General features: G+C 46.0%; 1 protein-coding gene and 1 pseudogene across 1 annotated transcript in view; both read right to left on the bottom strand.

The window, feature by feature from the left end:
- Positions 1-11,310, bottom strand: part of SARM1 (sterile alpha and TIR motif containing 1) — a 41,952-nt gene extending 30,642 nt beyond the window's left edge. Inside the window, exon 1 of the mRNA XM_088453948.1 lies at positions 10,856-11,310. Within this exon, the coding sequence (XP_088310074.1) occupies positions 10,856-11,310 (455 nt within the window). The remainder of the gene's footprint in view (positions 1-10,855) is intronic.
- A 48-nt stretch (positions 11,311-11,358) lies between these two features.
- Positions 11,359-17,164, bottom strand: part of LOC148538470 (uncharacterized) — a 78,040-nt pseudogene continuing 72,234 nt past the window's right edge.

Below are 17,164 nucleotides of genomic sequence, written 5' to 3'. Positions count from 1 at the left end.
CCCTCCCCCTCCGCTATAGGTGCCTTGCACGTAGCACACCGAAGCTGTACAGGGAAATCACTCTCAGACATAATGGTAAATATGTGACCCCTCTCAACAATACTTGTTCGTATAGAGAGAGACCACCCTGCAGCACCGCACCACAAGGGCTTTAGCAGAAAGACAGGGACAGTAATAAGGCTGACAGTAATAGAAGTAAAGTACAGGCAGCAGCGCTAGCACAGTCACATACAATGCAAAGAAAAATCAATTCCTGCACTATCAGCGCTGATTCTCAACTACCCAGACACAGAGTCTGGTAGGACACAGCACTGCATACACAGACCTGTACCAAATCGGAGGAGAGGTATGCGGGGGGACCCAGGCCACGATGCCTCCGATTCCAGGCTTCCAGCAGCTTTCACCATGCGGTTGCGAAGATGGCCGCCGAGGAGCTTAGAGGAGGCTGGCCTGGGGGAGGAGCGCTGCCACAGGGCCAGTCGGCGTGTGCAGAGAGGGCTGTGTGCAGCAGGGGAGGCGCCGGCTGTGAGACAGGGAAGGCGCGCTCCCCTGGCATGCATTTAACCCCCGGGACGCCGCAGCGCTACCGCTCTGCTGCGGTCCGCTGTCCCAGGGGGGTAGTGGAAGCGCAGGTTATATACCTGGCTCCACGCTGCAGCCAGTCCCCAGGGAGCCCCCTGCCTGGGGACTCTGGACCATGTAACAGCGGGGACCCACCGCGGGACCCCGCTGCTTACCTTGCTGTCCCCCTTGATTCCGGCCATGGTCCTGAACATCTGGGGTCACCGCTAGCTGTGACCCCAGATGCCTACCAGCATCCCCGGATCAGTACCGGCGTTCTGGTACCGGCGGGGGTGTAGGGAAGACAGCATGGACGTCAGGACTGACTGTCCATGCTGTACTTCCAGATGTGCAGCCACAGCTGCTTGAAGAAAACTTCAGGGGCTCTTCTTAGCCCCCACTCCAACAGGTGCACCCGACTCCGGCCGGGCACCAAACTAAACTGAGATGCCTTGGTTCGGGGGCGGGGTATAGGAGGGGAACCCTAGTGCATCCTGGGAGGACTGAGAACTTAACTCTATGGTGCCCGATGCCTGACGTCATCACCTATACCCCAAAGTATCCTGTGGATACCCTATGGACCCTGAAGTAGAAATATATATATATAAATTATTTGTCCGTAACATGTATGTTATTAACTTGTAAATTAGATGATATAGTTATCGAACTACTTGCATAGCAAGTACAGTAGCATCCTCTATGTGTCATAAGTTGCATTAGATCAGAGGGCCTGATTCAGAGCCGGACGCTATTTGCGGACGGTCGTTCTGAAAAAGGGGCCGGATATTTAAATTAAGCGCTCGCTCTTTGCGGTCTGTTGACGCCTCTATGTCTGAACGAGCGAACAAAACATGCGCTCGCTATTTTGAAAAAACGTCCCCTGGCCGCTCGCATCATACGTCATCTCCGCTATTTATTAGATTAATCGAGTACATCGAACGGTGTATGAACTGCTCGCTATTCTTGTGGTAGTATTTTCCTACCGCAATCATGCAAGCAGTTCAGACTAAAAGACAACCAAGTGACGTGGTCGATGACGCTGCTTTGTTAATTATGCACACCCTTAAAACGCCCGTTTTGACCGTTGGCACGCCTGCGTTCGGATCTCCACTCCCCGTTTTAAAGCACCTTCCCCTGTTACCACCCACAAACGCCTCATTCTGTCACTCAAATTAGCAGGCATTCGCTATTTTGCGAGCACACGAATTCTGACCGCACTGACTGGTTGGCGCATGCGCATTAAGACCCATACGCATGCGCAGATGTGCGAACATCGCTCGGAGCGAACGAGCGGCCGCTTACGAGCGGCTCTGAATCAGGCCCAGAGTCTGGTCAGTGTACTCTCATGTGACTTTCCAGTGTCTTTGCTGTAAGATATCAGTGCTAAATACTTAATTTTCTATTTGTGAAACATTTGTTCAAACTTTGATGCTGGTCGGTAAATCTGGTTGGCTGATGATCGGAGTGTGTGACTATGTGGTCATTGGTCATCAACAATATACGGGAGTCCTTGTTAGCTGTACAATCTGGCTCACTTTGTGTGCGACGCTCAAAATATTGGTCCTACAAATTATGCCGCTTATCCAGAGTTTGTGACTGGGTCACCACCCAGCTTGGCCATACACGTTGTTAAATGTCATGATTTCATAATAAACTGGGCTACAAATAATAACCTTCCTTTTATTTAATTAATGTTGAAGTTAGATGGATAATACAAATTTTTTAAAAAGTGTCAGTTCAATACTCAATAATTACCCAGTAAGATGGGTACATCACAGCACCCAGCACATCACAAACAATAATTATATAATCTTAAAATAGAGACAATGTTGTCACAGGGACAGTGCCAGGGATTCAGAGATGGACGGAATAGCACATACGCACACCCGCAGCTGTCCAATTCCAACCATTTAAAATACAAATGCAGAAGGAGGTATCACACGCATTTGCGTGATCCCAGCGCTGCGACCAAGGTCGCAGCCTGGGGATCCCCATCGGAACAATCGTGACCATCGGTCGCAATTGTTGCCGATGTTTCTTCGGCCAGGCTGCGGGAGCTAAAGCATCCCGCAGCCGGGCCAGGTCCTGGCAGCTTGCCAGGCCAGGAAGTCTGCGTGCACAGGGGCGATGCACCCCGTTTCTGTGAGCGCTGCCAGGGAACACCCCACTCAGCTTCCCAAATGCCGCAGCCTGTCAATCAGACTGCGGCTGGCAGACACTGCGAGCGGACTCACAGTCGGAGGGCTGCACATGCGCAGTACACCTCCTGTGTACTGTGCGCAGTCCTCCCACCATCGGAAATGTGCGCTAACCATCGGGTTAGCAAACATCTCTGAATCACTGTGCGTAAGTGATGCAGGGAGGACTACAGAAGCCTTCCACCGTGCCTGCCAAACTGTGTATTAGAGCAGATGCCGGTGTTTGATCTCCCACGGCCGTGGGGTGGAGTTGGGGGTCGGGAGGCCACAGTCAGGCTGCTGTAACAGGAAAAACAAATCCTGTCTACAGCAGTATAGCTGCAAGCACATGCTGTGGGCCTACTTTGATTGGCGGCCTTGAGCTGAAGCTCCACCCGCCCCATTGTTAATCCGGCCTTGCACAGGGAGTAATCCTACAAACAAACTGGATTCAAAAACATAGGTCTTGACTAAATTCATCATCTTGGAGTTTAGATGTCCTCTGCATGAGGCATATTCAATTGGGGGCGAGAATAGGAAAAATCCTGTACCTGCATGTGCGGATTTTTTTCTATTCAATTAGGTGCAAGTTTGTTTGTTTTTTTGAGCGCTGGGAGATTTTTTCCTCGCACCTCCAGAGCAAGCCTGATTGTTCCTAAAATCATTAATTTTAGGAAAAATCAGCGGGACTTGCTCTGGGACCCCGGTGGCATTCCCCCTGAGGACTGATTAAGCAATTGGCAGTAGTGGGTGTGAGTGTGTGTGTGACCCCCAGTGTGTGTGCCCCTCCCAGTGTAGTGTGTGCCCGCCCGTAATGGGCGCTGGGAGAACTACATCTCCCAGCAGCCCTTGCTATTTTTATACATTTTTAAAGAAATCCAAAACCGAACTAAAACACTTGAGGTTGGTTTTGCCAAAACCAAAACACAACGAAGATTTAGAACCAAAACACAGGGGTCTGCACACATCTCTGGTTCATGAGCTACAAAAATGCAACTAGGTTTAACCATATTGACTGGGACAGAACTTCAGTGTCTGGGCCCCATGGCAAAACTGTGAAGGGACTTTCTATGCACATCATTAAGTCATACCTGACCCACCACAATATCTATTCTACCCTCAGACAATATCCAATAGGTCAGAGCAGTTATGTCTAGAAATAGGTTGGAGCATACATGCCTACTCTCCCGGGAATCGCGGGAGGCTCCCGATTTTTCGGGTAACCTCCCGCGATCCCGGAAGAGTAGGCAATCTCCCGCATCCCGCCCACTTCCTAGTGAAGTGGGCAGGATGGGGAGATTTTACCTAAAATTATCGGGTCCGTCGGGAAGGGGCGGGGCTAAATTAGGCAAATCGCGTCATTTAGCCCCGCCCCCTCCTCACGGACCCGCGAATCACGGGGGGTTTCTGTAAAGGGGGCGGGGCCTAATTCCGTCTATCGTCTGGCCCCGCCCCCCGAAGAGGAGAGCAGCAGGTCCCCTCCTGCTGCTCCCGGAAAGCTGCCCAGCAAAGTAGGTAAGTATGGGTTGGAGCGTGTCTCTATGGCACACTTGGGGGATGTACATGTCATAGTAGGTGAGGCCAAACCCTCCCCTTGTGGGACTGGCCCACTGAAATTGGGATAGTTGGGAGGTATATACTCATACTGAAGCTCACATAGGCATCTCTGGGCTCTGCATATCCCCCACCATTCACCCCCTGCTTCATAACTTGTTTTAATATAATGCCCATATATATGCCCCTGTATGTGTAGAGCCTATATAATTGCCCATAAGGAAATGCCTGACCAGGCTGGAGAATGTTACATGATAACTTAACTAATGTGAGAACACATTAAGGACAGGACAATTCACAGATAATCTTTGCTTATTGGGCCTATTCCCTGAATCATTTTATGGGAGATTGAAAAAAGCTCTTGAGCTGTAATTGTGTGTTAACGGCTATGGAATGAATAGCGAGTATAACTGTAAAGTACACTGATGGTGTCTGAGGCACTGCATTGTGTGTTTTCTTCTTGCTGTACTTTTTCTATCTCAAGGAAAGTGCTGATGTATTATATATCATTTATCCACTTATAGGCCTGCAGTAATGTAATGGTGAAACCGCTGTAATAGAAATCTATGCTCAGCACACAGGGACTCATATCCTATCAGCCACATAAACTTTTCAAACGAAAAAAAAATGGCTTTTAACATGATTTTTGCCCGATGGTCACTATCGGGCTATCCAATTAGAGTACCCTTTTTTTTCCAAGAAAAATTACCCGTTTTCGTCCAAAAACATACAGGATCTGTGAAACCTGTGTGTTTTCTCGATAGCGGCAACAAAAACAGGCCTGATTTCGGGGATTTTGTTTCGCCTGTCTGAGGCAGGTGAAATCCCTGATAAGTGCGACTAATAGGAGATCAGCCAGAGACTGTAAATAACTAATACAGTGATACTCCCCTCAGAAAAACAAACAGGCTATTGTACCCTGGGCAATGCTGACCGTGAAACAAGGTACAGACCAGTAGCAACTTTGACTGAAGCTGCTTTTTAAAAAGCAAGTATGACCAGAGTCGGACTGGCCCACGGGGGTACAGGGGAAGTCCCTGGTGGGCCCCACTGCCTGAGGGCCCCACCTCCTCTTCTCATGTCAGGTTTCAGACAGTGCACGTGAATTATACATTGTTTTTCTATTACAGGGTCAGGTGTCTGGTAGAGCAGGAACATGGATGAACAGACCATAATATCCATGTTGTCTCCACACTATGTCCTCTATAATGGTTGGCCATGCCTCTGCAGAGACTAGCCACACCCTTTAAGCATGGGCCCCTACCACTGCCTTCCCCCTGTGGGCTCTTCATGCCCCAGTCCGACATTATATACAGTCAGGTGCATAAATATTGGGACATTGACAGAAATTTCATATTTTGGCCTCTATTCACCACCACAATGGCTTTGAAATGAAACAAACAAGATGTGCTTTAACTGCAGACTTTCAGATTTAATTTGAGGGTAACTACATCCAAATCAGGTGAACGGTGTAGGAATTACAACGGTTTCTATATGTGCCTCCCACTTTTTAAGGGGCCAAAAGTAATGGGACAAACTAAACAATCCTAACTCTAACTTTCACTTTTTAATACTTTGTTGCAAATCCTTTGTTGCAGCCTGAAGTCTGGAACGCATAGACATCACCAGATGCTGGGTTTCATCCCAGGTGATGCTCTGCCAGGCCTCTACTACAAATGTCTTGCTCAATCGGATTCAGGTCAGGGGATTGACTTGGCCATTGCATAACATTCCACTTTTTAGCCTTAAAAAACTCTTTGGTTCTTTTGCAGTATGCTTCGGGTCATTGTCCATCTGCACTGTGAAGCGCCGTCCAATGAGTTCTGAAGCATTTGACTGAATATGAACATATAATATTGCCCGAAACACTTCAGAACTCATTCTGCTGCTTTTGCCAGCAGTCACATCATCAATACAAGGGAACCAGTTCCATTGGCAGCCATACATGCCCACGCCATGACACTACCACCACCATGCTTCAATGATGAGGTGGTATGTTTTGGATCATGAACAGTTCCTTTCCTTCTCCATACTCTTCTCTTCCCATCACTCTGGTACAAGTTGATCTTTGTCTCATCTGTCCATAGGATGTTGTTCCAGAACTGTAATGGCTTTTTTAGATGTTGTTTGGCAAACTCTAATCTGGTCTTCCTGTTTTTGTGGCTCACCAATGGTTTACATCTTGTGGTGAACCCTCTATATTCACTCTTGTGAAGTCTTCTCTTGATTGTTGACTTTGACACATATACACCTACCTCCTGGAGAGTGTTCTTGATTTGGCCAACTGAAATAATTCTTCTATCATCCACCTCAGTTGTTTTCCGTGGTCGTCCGGGTCTTTTGGTGTTGCTGAGCTCTCCGGTGCATTCTTTTTTTTAAGAATGTTCCAAACAGTTGATTTGGCCACACCTAATGTTTTTGCTATCTCTCTGATGGGTTTGTTTTGATTTTTCAGCCTAATGATGGCTTGCTTCACTGATAGTGACAGCTCTTTGGATCTCATATTGACAGTCGACAGCAACTAATTCCAAATGCAAATGTCACACCTAGAATCAACACCAGACCATTTACCTGCTTAATTGATAATGAAATAACGAGGGAATAGCCCAAACCTGTCCATGAAATAGCTTTTGAGTTGATTGTCCCATTACTTTTGGCCCCTTAAAATGTGGGAGGCACATATAGAAACCGTTGTAATTCCTACACCGTTCACCTGATTTGGATGTAATTACCCTCAAATTACATCTGAAAGTCTGCAGTTAAAGCACATTTTGTTTGTTTCATTTTAAAGCCATTGTGGTGGTGAATAGAGGCCAAAATATGAAAATTCTGTCAATGTCCCAATATTTATGCACCTGATTGTATGACATTAATACATCTAAAAGGATGTGTATTACTGAGCTGAATAGTGTACACCAAAAAATTGGAGTGTTTATACATAACAAAACATGGCCACCCTGCTCTGGGATGTAGTTAAAATACCGACAGCCGGGATGCTCTCTGTTGAAATCCTGGCGTCGGAATCCAGACCCAGGACTAAACTACACACCAACGCCGGAATCCTGTCAGACAGCATCCCAATCAGGGGCTGCTGCGGCCATTTTCCCGGTGATCTGCACATGAGCTATAGACTCTGGGCACACTCTAGTCCACAAAGTCTATAAGTGCGGCGCTGGCCGCGCACCGCTCAGTTCGCTGCCGGCCGCCGGACAGAGAGGAGGGGGCCCGTGACGAAGACTGCATAAGGGACCCTTCCTCTCTAGAAATGCCCCTGATCCCAATCGAAGATAAGCGGGATGCCCTTAGCTGTTAGCCGCAGGGGGCGGGACGGTTAGCATTAGCCTGTCATTTAACCCCTTGCCGGGATTAGATAGTCGGGAAGCCGACGGTCGGGATTCCATCAGTTGGCTTCCCGATTGCTTCCCCCTTCCCAGATCCCTCCCACTTCATAGTGAAGCAGGCAAGATGGGGAGGAAAATGTTGGTAATCTGTGATGAAGGGACGGGGCGAAAAAGATGCAATTCTATTATAATTGTCTCATTTCAACCATGCCCCCTCTTATCAGACCGAGATTACCAGTATTTTACAACACCTAATGACGCAAATAGCCCAGGCCCGCCACCAACAGCTGCTACCTGCATCTCCTATTCAAGCTTCTCCGGTAAAGGAGATTATAAAAGTGGTAAGCATGCCTTGGACTGCTTGGGTCTGTTTGCCATTTATTCTTGCATAGTTCGAGTTCTGGTGTCTCAAATATTTATCATGCCAGTGACTGTCCCAGAATAAGCCTCTTTTACTGTGTGCACAAGACCTAGGGTCAACCAAGTACCGGGGAGCAGATTCAGCTCTAAAGAAAAGGGGGGTGCTGTCGACGAATACCACGACTAGCCAGGTTCTAAAGGTTCATTCTGGTATTTAGCATCTGGCACCACAAATGAAGCCGAGCAAAATACTTGAGGCATGATGCAAATTATAATATTAGTAGAAGAAATACCCCCACATCTAACAGCTGAATTTATTTGTTGCTGTTATTACTACTACTACAACTACTACTTCTACTACTACGTCTACTACTACTTCTACTACAACTACTAATAATAATAATGATTTGAATATAAACCAATATTTTAGTTAAGAAAACTTTTGATTCGGTCTTTAAGTGCATATTTATCTTTTTTTTCATTGTAAATATTGAATTATTCCTTTGTAATGATACTTATGCTGGCCATACACGCTGCAATTATTGGGACGATCCACCCAATATCGGCGGATCGCCGCGATAATTGTAGCGTGGGGGGCGACCGAGGGTTAAATATTGCTCGGTCGGGCATGCTGGATTGTCCAGCATGCCCGTCTGATGCAATATTTTCCAGTAAACTGTCGGCCGCATCGGGCAGTGTATGCCCAGCGCAGCCGACAGACAGACATTTCCTGTGCTCCTTCCTATGGAAGGAACAGGGAAATGTCTCCTCCCCCGGGGGCGGAGCGCGGATGTCGGGCTATACACTGTGAGATTTCTCTCACAGTGTATGCCGCGGACATCTGCGGCTGGCAGCCGGCCAGATAAAATGTCTGTCGGTCTGACAGACATTTTATCTGGCAGTGTTTGCCCAGCATAACACCTATCTGTAAATAATACATATTTAATGTTTTTTAAAGCACCAAAAGCTCAGAAAATATTGTTTTCACCTTCAGATGACTTTAGTGTACTAGTGTACATGTGCCTTCCTGCAACTCTTACTAGCTGCATTGTTTGTCACCAAGAACTTTACTTTATCTAAGTAGTATTTGTCTTTATTGTATTTGGACAGGACGCAGCTAAACTCTGCAAACTAGATAAAGTAGTGTCCACAGAACAGTTTTGTCGCTCAGGAATTTAGGGGCCCATTTATCAAAGTTAATTTGAGGTAAATTCCCCGAAAACACCTGTTTTCGAGGGTTTACCTCAAATATTAAGTATCCCCCGAATATATGAAAGAGGAACCGCAGCAGGTATCTCCGATACCTGCTGCGATCCCTCCATTGCCGCCCGCAGCCGCCTCCCCCATATGGGGGATGCGATGCTGCCAAATGTATCATTCCCGATATTGACCCCAGCAGCTAACGCTATCTGAAGATAGCGTTAGCCGCTGTAGTCTATGGGGACTTACCGCATTTCAGCCGGCGGAGGGATCTCCCAGATCCCTCCGCCGGCAATGGGCGCCGCTCATATGCAGTCCGCGGGACTGCGCATGCGCAGCAGTCCCGCATGCACTCCAGCCACATTGCAGGGACCCTGCATGTACCAGTACATACATTCAGCCGGTATGATCGCATTTTGCAATGAGATCATGGGCGGTACTGGATGCCCTGTTCAAAATGCGAACATTAATAAATGGGCCCCATAGTATGAAGTGTGCCTAAAGTCATAGATTAAGCATAACGATACGTGGTGGGAGGCATGGTACATCCGCTGCAAACAAGGGACCTGATTCAGTAAGGATCGCTATTGCAATTACGCACGCAATCGGGCGATTGTTGCATTCTGCACATGTGTATGCATCACAGTGCGCGTGTGCAAACACTCCACTGCGATCGGAACTGTGATCGCAGTGACTACGCAGACCCATCGCAGAGTGATTGACAGGAAGCACCATTTGGGGGTGGTGACAGGGGGGTGGTCGTCGAAACGCAGGCGTGCCAGTACGTTTGAACGCTGTTGCAGCAGCGTGCATAAATTAGCCACTGATGGCCTACGCACTGCGTGCGATGAGGTTAGCAATTTCTGAGTAAGGTCAGCCCTTGTGCAAGTGTGCGTGAGGCTCCGTTTGTACTCGATGTTGCCGATTGGTTCGCAGTCTTGCTAAGTATTATGGATGTGTGTAAGGTAAGGGGGCATCATTATGCTAGACTGCATATGGTATTGCGATTGCAATCATTAGCATATTTTCGCAGTGAGACTGCATGCTTAATCGCTATTGCGATCACAATAGTGATCCTTGCTGAATCAGGCCCAGAGTTTATGTTGTATGTGAGCAATAATATAAACATGTGTTCTAGTGTATGCAATATAAACAGAAATATCTGGATTCATTATAAATATTTAACGATTTCATGGACTGAATATATCACCTCAGTCGCCTATGAAACTGTCACATATTTGAAATGGATTGGTACATTTCTGTTTATATATTGCGTTCAGTATATAACACATTCATTACTGCACATGAAAAAGGGAAACCCCTCCGAACTGTGGTACAATAAACCATCTCTGAAGAGCCTTGGGAATCTATGCTGTCTCTGGGGTGTGTTATCTCTTAGTTATCACATTCACTATTTCAGAAAGTAACACATGCAATAAATGAAGATAATATAATAAAATAGATGGCATTTCAAACATCCAAGCACTGTCATAGTTGTTCCTCAAGTGTGAATTACATTTGATACCCGCCTTCCCCCGCACAGCCTTTTAAATATTGTTATAACTCTCCTTTAAAAATAATGGAGCTGAATAACTTAACAGAGTTAAAATGGGGCTGATGCACTAATCTAATGTGAGCTGGGCAGTAATTGTCAGCAATTACCTGTTTTCTGACACCAGGATCTGTTCCAGAAGCTGACATGCCTGATATTTCACCTCATTCTCAGTTGATTGAAGAAAACTTAATAGCAAGTCCAAGGCCCCCTCAAGTCTGATTGTATCACACAAGCCCTGGGCGACCTCTCTTCCCAGTGCTGGCATTACCCACGCCTCTTCCACAATTTGAAAAATTTCGGAGATAGTGTCACAGATACTCTTTGCACACATGGCTTGTTTCAGCTTAGAGATAGCAACATGAAGATCGGGCAGGGCCCTATCCAAAGCCATCTGCACATCTATGGCAACCCCGGGGGACACCTGCTGGACTCTGCTTGGTCCCCCAGAAGTCTGCCACCAGCACATATTGTTCACATATCCCGGCACGACCAGGCGCTCGCTGCTGAACATGCTGATGAATCTGCAGAGTTTATAGGCTGAGATGAGGAGGGTGAGGACCATGGGTCCTCCTATAGCATCTCTGAGTTGTCAGGATTGTTGCTGAGCACTCTATACAACCTGCAGATAAAGACAAATATAGGCTGGTCAGGTGAGAACATGCAATGCCTGGCTGTGCACCATGATCAAATACACCGTTTTCATTCTGTCACCTACAGGAATCTAACATTAACTCAAGGTGACAAAGTGACTTAAACATTTTACAAATGATAAGCCAGATGTATAATCGACAAAGGTGGGGGAAGAGGGTTTATTATATGCAGTTATAGCTTTCATTGTTTCCATAAACAAGGGTGAAAGAAATAGGTTTATATATACTCTACCAGAACTTACTGCTGCAAATGCACCATCCAAAACAACCCCTGCCCTTTACAAAGGAAAGCCTACACCGAATACAGGTGATTCCCAAACTTAAAGACAATCTTAAACTAATCTGTACTAGTCAGAAACATGCAATGACATTAATAGTTACAGTGCTGCAGTTCCAATGAATAGTCTGCTCTCCAAAAAACCTGTGCAGCTCCAAAGAATCAAATAATAAAAAAACAATCCCAGTCCCTGTGTGTATGGTCGGGACCTCCTCTGGCGTCTCCTGCTGCCCCCTCTCTACCTGTCTGCTTCCTCTTCTGTTGTCTCTGAATTCGCAGCATCTTACCAAGGCACTCAGCCGCAGGGTGACGTCACCGCCTCCCGGCCCCACCCCTTGGCAACATTCTGATCCCGTCTCCCTGGCGACAACATCCTCTTCTGCTTTTTTCAGCCATAGTCCCCGCAGCAACTCTGAGGGGCGTGATGAGTTCCCGGCCATGTCCAATCAGCGCGTCCTGTAATATGGGCGGAAGTGAAGCGGCTCTGGGTGCCATCGGCAGACACGCGCTGCCCACACTGTCTGTGTACTTTCCATGTTATCATCAGTGCAATGCTTGTCAGGAACAAAGAGAATCACAGGGACATCCTCCTGGGGTTTATAATCGCTCAGCTTTAGAATGCAGCCTTTGTAACTGAAAGTGCACTAGCTATGCAATTAGCCTATGAGTCCTGGCTGCAGTTTTGCATTTTCTATTTGCACCCGGATATATATTTACATCAATAAATATAATGTATGTGGTGTGTGTATTTATATTTGCAAGATTTATGCGTGTTAGCGACGGGGTTACCTGCAATTATAGAGAACACAAAAATCGGCACTATATTATCAAAGCTACCATCTTACTGGAGAACAGACTGTGCTGTTGGTACCCTGATGACACATCCTGCACAATAATAAACCATATTGGATTTCTGTGCAGCTATTTAAAGATTGCCGAGTCATTCTGCTATATGGTGAGCCATATGCAGTACCATGTGTTGTCAGTCTCACATTGGTTACCACCCTTATGATGACTTAGGTTATAGGATCATGCTATTTTCTCCATAGACTATACGCATAAAATTTGAATTTCTACTTAATAATTCACTTCTGGCTAAAATGGCCTCATAACTTGGAACAAGCATAATATGATTGTTTCAAGGTAAAATATTAAAAGGGAGGTGGATGCTGACAAATATAATTTATGTCTGCTCAGCGTCATCTTCATCCACCCATTTAAATATAGCCAATGTGCCAGATAATATACAGTCTATGAATACATTGTAACTCTATGTACTGACCAAACATACAGTATAATAAATCAGTGTCTTCCCTTTGAAAAGTTTACAAGCTGTGAAGTGGACACATTAATAATGTGTTAAGTTATATCTTTATCTTCACTGTCTTCTTTCTATTGAGTGTTGGTGCCCTTTCATGATCTCTGTGAAGCAGCGCTGTATGTAGATCTCAATGTCTCTGATCAATACATGATGATGTTATCTTGCTCGTTTAGGGCATTAGGTGAAAGCCGGACCAGACCAGAATCCGGAACGTAATATTTCATATTTTTAAAGTTGTTTTTTTAAATTACATGTAATAAAAACACTAGAAAAGGATTTTTTTGCGACCAACATGGCTGCTTGCCTCAGTAAAATTGTGAATAAACTGTACAACTGTACAAATGTTTTTAATGAAAAAGAATAAAACAATATTAACAATAAATTATCAACAAGTTTTATCATTCACGATAAATATGGTGCAGTATGATATATGGTGTTTCTGGCACAGATTTGAATAGGAGAATAAACACATGCTGTAAGCGCAAATTGAGGTCCTGGCCCCATCAATTTGCACTTATAGCATGTGTTTATTGACCTACTTCAAACTGCCTTAATAGAATTAGGGGCCCATTTACCATTCAATATTTGAGGTAAAATCTTCGAAAACACACGTTTTACCTCAAATACTAAGTATCCCCCGGAAGTATGAAGGAGGGACCGCAACAGGTATCTCCGATACCTGCTGTGATCCCTCCATTGCCGCTGGCAGCCGCCTCCCCTATAGGTTTCTGTGGGGGATGTGATGCTGCCAAATGTACCAAAATCCGTAATGCAAAGCATTCCCGATATTGGCCCCTGCGGCTAACGCCATTGAAGATAGCGGTAGCCGTTGTAGTCTATAGGCATTTACCGCATATCAGCCAGCGGAGGGATCTCCCAGATCCCTCCGCCGGCAATGGGCGCCGCTCATGTGCAGTCCGTGGGACTGTGCATGGGCAGCAGCCGCGAATGCACTCCGGCCACATCGCAGGAACGGGCTCCTTTTGGAGCCCGTCACCCTGCATGTGTCGGTTAATACATCCGGCTGCTATGATCGCATTTTGCAATGCGATCATGGGCGGTACTGCATATCCTGATCGCATTGCAAAATGCAATCATTAATAAATGGGCACCTTAGTGAGCAGCCAATAGCGCTCTGGTTGGAGAAAGATGTATTGCAACAACATCAATGTGCTTTTTTTACCCTTAATTTGAAATACCCCAGTTTAAGGGATAGATTACAGACATAAATAAGGGAAATACACTTTATTACATAAGTGTGAAGCATACAAAAATATTAAAAAAAAAAAAAAAAAAAGCTAATTTTCTGCATAATGTCTGGCACTGTTCTAAAAGCAAAAGGTTTTGGTATAAAGTGTATAACTTTATTGTTCAAATTACTGGAATCAAATTACTCGAATAAGTATTAAAACTTTATAATATGGCCTATTTCAGATATTTTATTATGTTTCAAATTCATGTAATAATAATAATATGGGCTACACATTTTGTATTTCAGTTGAAACTTTTTGTACATTTTCAACTTATCTATTCTGTTATATTGCAAGCGGTATTTCCTGCTCTATAAACCATTTGTCAACAGAATATATTTATATATTTCTCTGATGCATGTAACTCAGAAGTCAATAAAATTATTTAAAAAACAAAAACAAAAGATATAATAGATAGGTGTGGACAATTGGATCAAATGGCTCATACCATATGAGGATAGTGGTGCGAGCAGCTGATGGTGAACCAGCCTTAAATAAGGATTGCAGACGAGTTAGCATCACACCACATGGCTTGCCTGGTAAGAAGTTCTTAATGGAGAAGATTCTGTCCATATACCATATAGCACCATAGTTATCGGAAATGATAAAACTTGTTGATGACTGGGGAACACTTCACAGATTGTAAAAATCTGGACTCTCATCTGCCTCTAATAAGGCTGAGTATATAGTGGATGGGGAGCAGGTTGTATTGAGGTGGGTGTGGGAGCAGGTTAGGTGATGAGGTGGATGGTTAGGTGGATGTGGGAGTATTGTGTGATGGGGGAGCAGTGGTGCTGGTTTCAGGCCATGCCAGGCATGTATCAGATGCAAGGAGGCAGCTTTTCCCCTGAAATATCTCACAAGGCGCTCGGATTGGACTTGCTGGTCAGTGTCCTGGTGTCTCAGTGCACTGATCACATAAGTCCCAAAATGATCAAGGTGTTTTTACAAGGCTTCCTGAGCTTGCTTAATAAACACATCCTCTTGCTCCTGGTTGCAGGGCCGTAGCTAGGGTGGTGCACTCTGTGCCACCGTACAGAGGGCCTGATTCAGACCCGGTCGCAAGCGCTGAGTGCTCGCAACCGGGTCGATGGTGGCCCAGAGCGCATGTGCACGACGGAGCCGGGCACTCCGTAGCTCCGGGTCTCGCACCAAAGGGGGCGTGCTGTCGATGTTGAGTGACAGCACGCCCCTTTTGGTGGGTGGGCTGGGGGAGTGGCTGCCCAAACGGAGGCGTTCCCATGTGAACACCTCCATTTGGGGCTGGCCCCACTGACCTCACGAGTGATGTCAGTGAGAGAGATTTCGGCTCTGTTAGAGCCGAAATCTCTCTGGTGCTTGCGGCCATGAGACCCTACCACAAGGGTCTCGTCGCAAGCCCGATGGTCACGATGGTCTTGACCATCGCGACCATCAATCTGGCCTCTCGCTATAGCTGTGGGTGGTCATCCACAGCTGTGCGAGCGGCCAGGAGGCCGCACAAAAAAAAAAAAAAAACCACCCTGATTCAGAGCGAGCACTCTTTCAGAGCATCCGGCTCTGAATCAGGGTCAGAGCGCAACTGCCCTGAGGGTGGAACACCAGCCGCCCACCTCATTTTCTCTCTAGTAATTTTGCTGGAGCTGGGCGGACGCCGTTTAAAGCCCGATGCGCAGGAGGACAGTTAACAGCCACAAGTAGTAAAAATCAGACAGTAGTGATAATTTCTTGGCACTCAAATATACTTGAAAAAATGTTAAAATAAAATTATAGGCATTTTATTTTAGACATAAACAGCATAAAACATATAAAATCCACAGATAATAAAGTGCTATGTAGTCCTGGGTGTTAAAACATAGTCCTGAATAATATTGCACAAAATCCAAAGTGCTAGTTTAGATAAACATGAAATGAAATACAGGATCCTACCCAGCAGAGAATGTGGAGCCACAGGATGTTGTTAAAATACAGGGTACATCCGGATTACCCTGTATAGGCAAAAATGCCGCGAACCGGAAGTGCGCGGCCGTCAACTTCCGGTTTGAGGTCCATGTGCTTCAGCGTGTATACCGGAAGTGCGTCATCCCTCCTACCTAAATAAAAATAAAATGCCTATAATTTTATTTTAACATTTTTTCAAGTATATTTGAGCGCCAAGAAATTATCACTACTGTCTGATTTTTACTACTTTATGTTGTGGGATTTGGGAATCCCACATTGTGTTTAATTTCACCGGCAGACTCTGAGCATTTTGTGCGCTAAGAGGAGTTCTATATTATTATAGATCTAGTTAACAGCCACAGCCTTTGACTCCCCCCCTACATGTGACAGAGTGTGACTCACTCAGTCTGAGTCTCCGGCGCCGCCTCCTGAGTCCCGTAAAGTGCAACAAGCCCTGTATCTATTGGGACGGGTGAGACGTCATTACGTCTCTCTGCCCAATGCTCCCTACAGTTCAGTGGGTGAAGTCTCTCTGCGTAGGAGTTGCTGGTGTTGGGTGGGTCAGGCAGGGAGCTGCGCGCTGCGGCTGCACTGTGTGGACACCAGGACACTGCCAGGTGAGGTCTGGTCCACTGTGTTGTTAACACTGTTACAGACAGGGGCGGGCAGAGAGGCAACGTTGTGGCATAATATGTAAGTGGGAGAGATGTACTGTGTGGTATAATATGTAAGGGAAGAGGGGAGGAGTTGTACTGTGTGTCATAATATGTAATGGAGAAGGGGGGGAGTTGTACTCTGTGGCATAATGTGTAAGGGTGGAGGGGGGAGTTACACTGTGTAGCATATTATGTAAAGGAGGAGGGGGGAGTTGTACTGTGTGGCATAATATGTAAGGGAGGAGGGGGAGAGTTGTACTATGTGGAATAATATGTAAGGGAGGAGGGGGAGAGTTGTACTGTGTGGCATAATATGTAAGGGGGGAGTTGTACTGTGTGGAA

Source organism: Taudactylus pleione, unplaced genomic scaffold (assembly GCF_031769625.1).
Source record: "Taudactylus pleione unplaced genomic scaffold, aTauple2 ptg000040l, whole genome shotgun sequence".
Taxonomy (NCBI): Eukaryota; Metazoa; Chordata; class Amphibia; order Anura; family Myobatrachidae; genus Taudactylus; species Taudactylus pleione.
The sequence above is the reverse complement of the archived record's forward strand: the minus strand, read 5'-3'. Positions and strand labels throughout refer to the sequence as shown.